This window comes from Tripterygium wilfordii, chromosome 23 (assembly GCF_013401445.1).
Source record: "Tripterygium wilfordii isolate XIE 37 chromosome 23, ASM1340144v1, whole genome shotgun sequence".
Lineage (NCBI taxonomy): Eukaryota > Viridiplantae > Streptophyta > Magnoliopsida > Celastrales > Celastraceae > Tripterygium > Tripterygium wilfordii.
The window spans coordinates 5,479,529-5,490,838 of record NC_052254.1 but is presented as its reverse complement, the minus strand read 5'-3'; the positions used below and the strand labels follow the sequence as shown (position 1 = coordinate 5,490,838).

Here is an 11,310-nt window from a genome sequence, read left to right as displayed (position 1 = left end):
AATGTGCCTAGATTTAAGCGGAAATTAATCAACTTTGGCCTTGTTGCTTCCTCACTCCATAGTTCTCAAAATAAAAATCTCTCAATAATTAGATGTAGTTTTGTGAGTCGATGAAGGGATTGGGGGGCTCCAATTCCAGACTTCAATTCTCCCCCCAAACTATATTAAATCATTAATTAAAACGTTTGTTTAAGTATTGTGATGATCATAATGTTAGAATATAGTAGATTTTGGGAGAAAAATTTTAAATACTAAATTCTAAGTCTTAAACCCTAAATCCAAACCTCTAAACCTTAAAAACTAAGAATTAAGCCTTGAATCCTAAATTCTAAACCCTAAACACTAATTTCTAACTCCTTAATATGTCATTTTTTAAAAAAAAATCATAATTTAACATGATTTGTGAGGAGAATTGGAGCCCCTCCCATTCCATCAATTACACCAACAAACCCCAAAAAATTTTGTATTTAAATTTTCTCATCTGATCCTCATTTGAGAAGTTACGACCCAGATGAAGAGTATATATGTAATTAGTAGTGACAAACTAATAATAAGCAAAGGCATGTAAAAAGGAAAATGACATGTGACCCATCAATTTGATAGTCCATCAAAGCCTAACAAGTTTATTTCGTTGATTTAATCAATTGAATAACTTATTTCACTCTTTTATTCTAGAATTCTGTCTAAAATTTATTGTTTTAATATAGATTCTATTGTTTTTTAAAGCACAGTTTAGAATTCATTGTATTTTGAAATTCCATTGAAAACAACAATGAAATTAAGATTTAACCGATAAAACTCATCAACAATAGAATCTTATTAGAAAGAGTGTTATGTACTGATTCCGAATATGTATTTTTTTTTAAATCTATCATGTATTTTAAAAGTTAAAACATTTTAAAATTTCGTTAAAGAAACTTAAGCTCCCACAGACTACTACTATATGGACTATCTAACACTATTGATATAAAAATAAACAAGAAACTATTTGTACTTTCAAGCGGTATTAGAAGCACTTCAAGAATGCCAGAAAGATATATATATATATATATATTTACATACCCAAGCCTTCCAAATTCCATAATTAGAAAATTGAATTAAGCATTTCAAATCTCCTTGCAACCTAGGAATTCTAATGAACAAGTACTTTACATATTTATACGCTCAAACTGAGCCCCTGCAGACTTCCTAGTTTTCTACAATGACTTATGACAAAACCGGACGAGTTAATCACCAACGAAACTAACACATCAAGTAATCAACTAGTGTAAAGGCATGACAACCTTCTAGGCTAGACATTACTCTTTCAAACTCAGATCAATAACCATCAATTGATCTGGCCTCATTTTGTCCATCTCTTACATGTATGTGCCAGATTTGGAGCAGAGCCAAAAGTTAACAGAAGGGCTCTGATGACCTAGGATCACTTCTTGGCTTCTTGCTCCTTTTGAAGCAAGCAGAGCCATGGAAAAGAACCAAATTTGAAAAGAAAAATACTTGCTATCCAGATATCTATGCACAGAATCCTACAAATAATATATGCTACAGCGTGGAAGAATAGCTGTTAGTATCGTGGTTTATTACTTAAGCATTTACGTTATCAGAGCTGCTACATGCTTGATTTGGAAGAACAGATCTTCCAAAATCACCATCCAAGCTCATCTGCTGCACTTCTTGTGGAGACAAGATCTTGATGCAGCGTACACAGTTCACAAACTCCCTGGAATACCACAAACCAAACAATAAAGAGACAGACCACAAGCTTACAAGTACAATTACTGAAAAATCATAAAAGAAATAGAAATCATAGTTATATAGTATTTAACAGTTCAGGAAGACTCAAAAAATTTGAAAATTAGTACATGGTTCAAGATTGGGGAAGTATAATACTTTTAATAGTGGATCAGTATCCAAACTTTAGTTGTTTGATTATCTAACCAACAAAGTAAAATAGCAAATGCACATTACACGAATTTCTGCACAACGTTATGATGTTGTAAGTTAACTTTTCATTAGCTTAGTCAACTTGAGCATTTATCTAATTTTAAAAAAACTTGGCATTCCATTCCTTGCATAACTTGCATGTTCATTAAACCGTACTATTCATCTTCTGAAGGCATGTAAAGTATCATACAGATGTCAACGACCAGTACTATTCAAAAGCAAAGAATACTTCTAAAGAGGAAATTGGTTAGTCTCATTATTCAAGTCTACGAGTCAGGGATAAAATTATAAGGTTATGCTTCAAAAACTCATGCAGGCCATCCTAAGGAACACAAAAAAAACACTGGTATTAGACCAAAAAACTCAAACCACACACTAAGCCTAGCCTAAAGTACATTGGATGAGAAAGAACGTCAAAGTTGATATAATAAGGAATTCAATGACTTACTCCCAAGGATCGTCCCCAACTAGCAAAACATCATTCTCATGATCCATGTACACAAGTTTCCAGCCTATCCTCTGTTGATCTTCCAACTGTCCCTCTATACCAAACCTACGAGCCAGATCCTGTTTAAGCTCGTCATAACCTGAGTAACCGGTAATATCAATTGATCTTCCAACAGCTCCACGTTTGTACACCTTCAGAAAGGTGATGGCTAACTTTCAATCTTCAGTTCTAAAGAATGAGAAAGAAAAACATAACGTTCATTTGAAACACCATACCTTGGTATAAGTACGCATTCGCTGAAATTGTTGTGCTTGTTCCCATGAACCTCTGTTCAAGAAGCTGGTATCGTTTATCGTGGAATCAATCGTATTAAAAGCCATATCTGGAACGCCAAATGACTGGGAAACCATTGAGGATGAGATGTCCCGCTGAGGGTCTTTTGAATTTTTGTAGTTTGAAATCCCTCCTCCTGAAGAAAGATTTTTTGAGAACTCTTTCCCCATCGCTACCACGCCCTTTGTTAGTGAAGTATCAGGATTCATGGGCACCCCAAACTGGCCATCAATGTCAGTACCATAAGAAATGATACTTCTTGGATCAGCCTGAACTTCGCCCTCTTGACTTGTGTCCCTTACCAAAATTGACTGTGGATTGTAAGCTAAGAAGTTGTTCTGTTGTACATGGGCATCATTCTGTGGAAGGCAAACTGAAGTTGTTGAAGATGATGTGTCCAAATAATCTGTAGGGGTAGCTGCACCATTTAGGTATGCTTGTTGGGAAAATAATCCTTGGCTTTGACTCTTGGAGATGTTCAATGAGGGCTTAATATCAGTTTTCTGCAATAAATCTCTAACTAAATTGGCATTAGAAGGCATAGTTTCCAAGGGACCAGGACTCAAAATTGTTGCAGCAGATTGAGCCATGTCTTCCCCCAATGATGTGCCCCAAGGGGGCCAGCTGTTCATCATCGGCTGGATTGAATTCGAGCAATTGTTTTTAGAAGGGGAAGTGGAAGTGGAACATGATGGAACATCATCAGTAATTCCTGACTGCCCAGCTCCCAAAGCTCCATTTAATATATTACCTCCCGCATTAGAAAGCAGGTTGGTGGTTGAGGTCGGAGGAAGTCCTACATGTCCAGGCATTTCATGGAGCATGCTAGACAGCTGCTGTTGAAGTTTTGGTTGCTGAGGTGGATGGGAAAACCGAAAATTTGCCTGGCTGCTCATTGTCATCCACTGCTGGAGGACATTTGACTGAGGAAGTGAGGTTGGTGTCGCTTGAGGCATTTCCAATGTTTGGTTTGGTGTGATCGACCTTGATGAACTCTGAGATACATCTAATAGTTGCCTCTGCTGATCTTGAAATTGGAAAAGTTGAGCCGATTGTTGAAACACGGACTGCTGCACTAAAAGTGACTGCTGTTGCTGCTGAAGCTTCTGCAACAGTTGAAGTGGAATCTGACCGTCAGACATTTGTAGCTGATTTATTTGTTCTGGCAACTGAGATTGCATTAGAGTTTGCCATTGATTGTGACCCATAATCTGTTGTTGTTGTTGATTTTGCTGTTGATGGCTTTGAGGAAGGTTTCTAGGAAGCTGATGGTTCTGTATAGATTGTTGCTGAGGGAGAATATTATTAGTCTGGACTGCATTCTGAGGCTGAAAATTTTGTGCTGGAAATTGATTGGAAGGTACATTTTGAGTCATAAAACTTTGCCTTAATTGAGCAATATCACCCAACTGCTGCTGTGGTTGTATTATGGAAGTTAATGGGTTGACTGAGGATGGTAACTTTGGAAGCTGGTCAAGCATTTGTGCTTGCTGTGGCAGCCTCTGGGCATTGAACTGTAAGTTGTTCATCTGAGACATTTGTGGTGCTGCCAAGCCTAGTTGGCGTGAAAGATCTGCTTCAGGAAGGTTTTGCAGAATAGACCCCGACAAGGTATGCATGTAACTGGGCTGCATTGAGTTAGCAAAGGATTGGTTTTGCTGCATGTTCATCCACTGGACTAAGCTTAGGCCAGGAAGACTCTGGGGATCCTTCATACCAATATCATCACCAATCCAAGGCATGGTCCTCTTGAATATGTTGAGATCAGAAGAATCATCATCTGCAAAGATAATTTAATAGGTACTCACTACTCAGAGTCCAGCCTAACTATTTTAATCTTCAAGAAATAACCACATTTGAGTTATAAAATGCCTTCAACATACTACAGCACCAGACGAACAAGAGCAATTATTTAAAACTATTTTAATTCACTTCAGCACTTCCTTTTCTTTTACTTCTGTTTTCTTTCTTTTAGTTTCTTTGTCGTTTTGTGATAGAGTTGCAGACTAATCAAACGTGACAGATCACATGGAGAAATTTTACCAGCCAAGCACTGCATAGACAGGACAAATAGAGAGAACCTATCCCACCATCTTGCCCCACAGCATTAACTGCAATTTTTTGTTTATCTGATAATTGAAACAGGATGACCACTCACTGCCTCCAAAATCACCCACAACTTTTTCATGGGCCCAGTCAATGACATGGATAAAGCAGCAAGCATCCAAGAACATGCCAGCAAGGGGGACATCTTAGGTAACACGGTCCCTTGAGGATGATAAGGGAAACTTACAATCAGAATGTATTATACTGCCAAATAACGTCAAAGCAAGACATATTGTACCTGGCATTCCTGACTGTCTTGGACGTTTTGATATGAAGAATGGAGGTGGGCATATGAAAAATGGAGCAGTCACAGGCTCAATCTCCCAGAGAGAAACTCGATTACGCCTTTCACCAGCAGTCGACTCATCCCAACCAACCTATTCAAGAATGTGAAGTTATTATACTATTATTAGAATAAGTATCTCATAAGAACAATAATTACACAATTTCTACCTGCAAATTACGCCATTGTGAGTTCTTCCATCTTACAGGATCAAGATCACTAATACCTGTAATTGTTCCCATATACCTGCAGAACTGACTCTCTTTTACTTAAATTATATGAATTTCAATAAATCCACCAAACCAATTGCGCTAAATTCAGGAAAACAATCATAAGCTACTCATGATTATTTGTAAGGAACCCAACCCAATACATATGAATCATGACTCAACTTAAACCATGTAAAGCTTGCCAAAAAAAAAAAAAAAGATGTCGCACACAATTCACAAAGCTCCTGCAGTTGTGACATTTAGGAAGGACAAATGTGAGGCGCCTCGGCTGCAACTAAAACACCTCCTCAGTACACCAATGGTAATCTGAGCTATGATTTGGTAAATAGGGAAATCAATAATTTTGAGTCAGAGTCACCAGTTCAATCTGTGCTTTCTGACTTAGTACAGTATAGAATTTCCACATTTGTTACTCACAAAGACAGGCAAACAAAATAATGCACAGAGCTGTAATACTACTACCTCCTGGTTCCTGATTCTTCAGTTTCAAACATCATCCGGAAGCGCATTCCAGGTGATATTTGGTTTCCATAAACTGCATTGTAGTATTTGGCTAATGGGATAACAAATTCCGATGGGCTAGCTCTGCAAAAACATTGTTCTTAGGTTCATTCGCTATAAACAAATCTGGGACTCATTATGTAAACAACAAAAAATGAGATGGTAATGCATGAAAACTAATAATCCTGTTTTTAAAATAAAGGGAAGTTATATACCTTGGATTATAAAACACACTGAAGGGACTATTGCTTGCAGCTGCATGGGCCGCTGCAGCAAGAATCCCTATATGCATACTATCACTTGACATAACCAATGATGATAGATTGGGGGATTGCCTGTTAGCCCTTCTAATGCCCAAGAGGAGCTGCTGCTTTTCATCTCTGCGCATAGTCGTTAGAAATCATAAGCTTATGAGAAGGATTTTAGCCATGTGTGGACAGATTTTATCTCCGATTTTGAAACTTGTATTACTTGAATAAGAACAAAAAATTGCATTTTGAGAAAATAATTTAAACACACTTGATTAGTTAAAACATTTCCCCTAACATAGTAACATCAAAATTTACCCATCTGATTAGTAAAAACATTTCCCCTAAAATCATACAGTTCTTTTTGTTTAGCTAGGTGTTTCAGAAGCAACATTCAAAAACAAGTCTTTTAGATAGATGCCAACCAAACAAATATCATTGTTTTGAGACCCAATTTTCTTTCTTTCGAGACTTGAGAAAAACACTGCTTCCAAGAACCAGAACTAGACAGTCAATTATGGGCTCCCCAAAAAAAAGAATCACATTAAAATCGTTGTAATTTGGGTGCGGGAAGGCTTTCAAGAATATTGGGAAAGAGAAAAATTTTGTGATATCCAGCACTGAATCAGAATTCCAAGGAAGTTAAATTAACATTACCTAATAAATAAAACCGAGTCCCCAGCAAAAAGCCTCTTGCCACTAACAAAAAGGCTCCATCCAGTAGTAAGCAAGTGGCGCTTTGGTTGTCCTGGGTTAAGAATAAATAGGATTAACGTAACATGAACAGAGAGTTAAAAATATGCATAAAAGTTATCACAAAAGAATGATTAGATATCAAGTGATGCCAAATCAATACTGCAAAATTAACCTACCACGGAAGATGTGCCGGAATGTCCATACGTTATCATGTAAATCCCGGGCCACAATTTCTTGAGTAGGTGGTTGCATAGAGAAATCCTAACAAAAGTAACTTGATAATGAGATAAAAATTGAGACTCAAGCAAGGTTTTTGCATACACAATGATGCTTACAAGAGGAGGAAAGATCTTCTCAGCTGCACGGCGAGGCACAGAAAAACCTCCATGAGTACTCGTATCACTTGCTGTCAATGTTTTACAGAAAAACTCTGGCTGAGGCTTGTTTGACTTGAGAGCAAGATCAGACCTTAATATACCGTCCTTGTCAAACTGCATAAAGACCAATAGATTCTTTTAAAGGGACTCAATTTTCTTCAAATTGAAAAGAGTTATATCATTGTTATTCACTTCTCATCTATCATGTTGTGTACAGGACATGTGAACACTTCTCAAGCATAACAAAAACTTCTTTTGTCAAATTAATTTCTTACAGAAGGAACAGGTTGAAGGGTCAACTGAGCATACACTTCATCTGTTTCTGTGTCCGCCTAAAAAATAAAACACATTTAAGTTAATGGAACTTATTTGGAATAAGAAAATTATTTTAAGGAAAAAAAGTCAGCTTCATACATGCAAGGTGACATTGTGAAGGAGACATAGGAGGTTCGAGTGGAGATTTGGATAGCTTGGGATTTGAGCATCAACATCCTTTTTCATTGATGCTGCAACCTGAAATCCATAAGTTTACTCTCAACTCAAGAAACATGGACTTAAGCAGAAGTGATGGATACCAAAAAGAAAGGGTGTAAAAAATCTATCCCACACATAGCTGAAACTTTTATGTTCAGAATAAGAGTTGTTATCCAATAGCTATGCATGTAAACTTTAAAATAACTGATATTCGTTTGTATTTGCACAATATGCCACTGAATCAACTAGAAATAAAAGACAATGAATAATAAGATCTTATAAAAAGAGAAATTTTTTTAGTTGAAATAAAAGACAATGAATAATAAGCTCTTATAAAAAGAGGAATTTTTTCTTTTCATATGTAAAGAGGAGACCAAGAATTAGTTACACAGAGTCCAAGATCACTAGGGGATAGTAATGACAATAAATTATAGCGATGCTTGTTTTAGCTAGTAAAGAGATTACACAGTAGCTTGAAAGAGTTGCAAGGTTCCATTCCCAATCTCTCAAAAGATTAATAATGTAACCTCACAACTTCTCAAAAAAAAAAGACATCACTCTGTATGAGAGATGATATTGAACAAGAAGTAAAAACAAAACGATTGATCAAGTTCACAACGCAAGATAGAATTTAAAATGGTGGACATTGTAATATATATATATATATATATATATATATATATATGTATGTATGTATGTATGTATGTATGTATGTATACAGAAATGGATAATTAATAACTTTAAAAGAAAATATTACAAAAGCAAACATACTGCATCATCTTATTGTAGGAAATTTAGAAACGATGGAAAAATTGTCAAACAGAATTGCATCTTCTTTTTGACTTTGGAAAATTTCTCTCTTGACAGGGCACTTCTCTCCATAGGATGCTCTTAAGCTACTTCAGGCCATTTATTTACATAATCCACTAGAAGACTTGTTACACTTTTAAGTTCACTCAGGAAACTAAAATAAATATTTACTTTATTTATTTCGTAAAATTCTAGATTTCAAGAAAAACTCCAGCACTTCCAACACTTACTGAACACAAGGTAGGAAATTTTCTACTAAAAAATAGATTCTAAACCAACAAAATAGGCCTTATTTAAGGAGAAACATGTGACATCGTCCCCCAAAATATCTCATACACGAAAAAATAATGAATGAACCCAAACATAAAATCTTTGCTCAGGGCTTTTATTGTCCCTGTTGTAAGTGAATAAGCTACCAAATAAAAAAAATGAACCGCAGCTCATCAATCAGAAGTTATAAGAACAAAACAGTTAATAGCATCTGTATAGAAGTATAAAACATGTTTGTATATATACATATATATACGAATGTGCAAAAGTTGAACCGATGAGATCATGAAATAAAACAGACGAGGGTGCCAGGGTTAAGCAGAAAAACAGAGACGGCGAACATAGCAGAATCCAAGATGGGATTTGATGTTTGTATATATACACAAACCTGCTCGCTGTGGCCTTGAGGGAAGTAGACGACGTGGGTCCCAGCAGGTGGCAGGTTCACCAGTGGTCCTGCGCAAGCCTGCCATAACTCCGGGTTTATGCTCTTCTTCTCCCCACTTCCTCCTGCACCACCGCAACCAGCGGACACATAACCACATCATTCGCCAAAAACTAGGGAGTTCTTCTTTGCTTTCGTATTTTCTTGTTTGATTACCGAGAAAATACGGATAGCGAGGAAAATAATAAAGGTATGCTTTAATTAAACCAGAGCGTCGGATTTCCAAAAATGCAAAAGACGATTTGAACTTTGAAGGAGATTCGATTGGTTAATGAGGAAACTAAAGCTTCTGATGAAAAGGCGATAGTAGTTATCACCTGATTCCCGCATATTACAATGCTCTACTTTTCGTTCTTCTACACTTTTAGGGGAGAGAGTCTACATATACATACGAGTGTTTTATGCAGTAAACATTTATATTAAGACCAGAAGCTGACCTTCGCCGGGATTGGAAATAAATCCGGCAGGGTTCGCCGGCATCTTCATTGCTTTCTTATCAGCGTATACAAGTTACCTCATCTTACGTGTTGAAAAACCAAGCACAAATCGGTAAGGAGGACACTGATAGCTTACTTCTGAGCTCAGATCAGCTCAATGAAGACAGGGAATCGAAACATCTTCCCTCGGATTTTCCCGGGAAGCAACAGAAAATCGGACAGCAGAAAAGGATTGAGAAAGTTGAAGTCCGCAAATCCCGGAAATAGGAGTTCCGGCGAGTCCGCCGGAAAAGGCACAAACTAGGGCCGACAGAAGAAAAAGAAAAAGGAGAAGTGGTATTTTGATATGTCGAGCTTTTCAGAGACCAAATGTTGAAGGTCTGCCCACTATCCTCCCCTACATTACCCAGACAATTTACTCCCCTCTCTTTCTCCGATGCCTCTCTCTCCCTCTCTGTCACTGTCTCTGTCTCTCTCTCTCTCTCTCTCTACCTATGTTTTTAATTAATAATTAATATTATATTGCAATTTTTTAATGCCTCGTCTCTCTGTCATTGGCGATGGCACTGACTAAATCCCAAGCTGCTTCACTGTTCACATCATCCACCATGGTTTATAATTAACCATGGTTAGTTTTTAATGTGTGCCTTTTTCCGCAAACTACCCTTTTAGGCTTTTACAGTACCATTTTTTCCTTCACCATCACAATCACTTCTCTCAACTTTAGGAGGGATGTTTTACACTGTCTACAATCGTGTCTTACGACTTAGGCTATGAATACTGCAATACCAAGACCTTATCATCATCCTCATACTCAACTTCAATATTTTTCAAGTCTAAATACAGTTTGTTGAACTTGTCAATATGATCTTGCAAGTCTCTACCCTATACAATCTTAAACTTGAAGAACTTCGTCTTAAGATACAAACCAGTTTGACAAATTCTTGGTCATTTACAGGGTTTCAAATCTGCGTCATATCTTATCGATCAACTTCATCTTAACCACTTCTCTTAACGCCTTATCACGAAGACTAAGAATCAAGGTATTGTATGTCCGCTTCTTCTTCTTCTTCTTCTTCTCATTATCCATAGTGGCGGGTAACTTTGATTCGCCCTGAAGTGCTTCATCAAGACCAAGGTCCCCCAGGATGTGGCAATAGTTTTCATCTTTCATAACTCAAAATCATTGGACCCATCAAACTTCTCAATATCTACTTTCGAAGTAGGATTCATCATCTCAAGGCTTTCTACGAACACTTAGAGTGCACTAGCAAAGACTCCCATAACTTGCAGACAAACCCTTCCCAAATTAACCACAATAACTTAGTCAACCAAGCTCCGATATCAATTTGTATTGATATCCATAAGACATATCAAGAAAACACAAGAACCCAAACAAATATAGAAGCAAGATATAGAATAAGGGAATAAGGACTATTTGGATCATCTCATACCAAAAATGAAAATATGTAATATGGGTTGAAATTAGCAGCTGTGAACAATAAACCCCCAGTTGCACACCATCTCTCACCCCATTTTATCTTTGTGTCGCACAAATAAACTCTTTCCCATCTATGCCTTTCTGTGATGGATAATTTATGCAATTATATTCTCAGATTTGGTACACTCACTTTGTCAGTGGTGGGCATTATAAGAAATCGATTTCAGATAATATGTTGAGCATGTAAAAGAACAATACATTCTTCTG

General features: G+C 36.9%; 1 protein-coding gene across 2 annotated transcripts; it reads right to left on the bottom strand.

Annotated features, from left to right (window-relative positions):
* Positions 1-1,047: 1,047 nt before the first annotated feature.
* Positions 1,048-10,044, bottom strand: LOC119992405 (auxin response factor 19-like). Of its 2 annotated transcripts, none has more exons than XM_038839072.1 (14): positions 9,603-10,040; positions 9,109-9,230; positions 7,581-7,679; positions 7,442-7,498; positions 7,125-7,280; positions 6,966-7,050; positions 6,751-6,841; positions 6,061-6,225; positions 5,807-5,929; positions 5,285-5,360; positions 5,070-5,208; positions 2,668-4,505; positions 2,393-2,583; positions 1,048-1,720 (listed from the first exon to the last, which is right to left on the bottom strand). In XM_038839072.1, exons 1-14 carry the CDS (start codon positions 9,649-9,651, stop codon positions 1,585-1,587), a joined length of 3,327 nt encoding a protein of 1,108 aa, XP_038695000.1. In that variant the 5' UTR covers positions 9,652-10,040; the 3' UTR covers positions 1,048-1,584. The 2 variants fall into 2 exon arrangements, 1 of the variants encoding a protein (XP_038695000.1); XR_005466374.1 differs by having other exon boundaries at positions 1,582-1,720; positions 2,393-2,531; positions 9,603-10,044.
* Between the last annotated feature and the right edge of the window lie 1,266 nt (positions 10,045-11,310).

What these genes read in the sequence shown, in the direction of transcription:
- LOC119992405 (XM_038839072.1), bottom strand. Translation starts at nt 9,651, where the DNA reads ATGAAGATGCCGGCGAACCCTGCCGGATTTATTTCCAATCCCGGCGAA. An exon ending in GACTCGGTTTTATTTATTAG is followed by an intron (nt 6,226 to 6,750) that starts GTAATGTTAATT and finishes GACTATGCGCAG; the next exon opens with AGATGAAAAGCAGCAGCTCC. An exon ending in GAAGAATCAGGAACCAGGAG is followed by an intron (nt 5,361 to 5,806) that starts GTAGTAGTATTA and finishes TCAGTTCTGCAG; the next exon opens with GTATATGGGAACAATTACAG.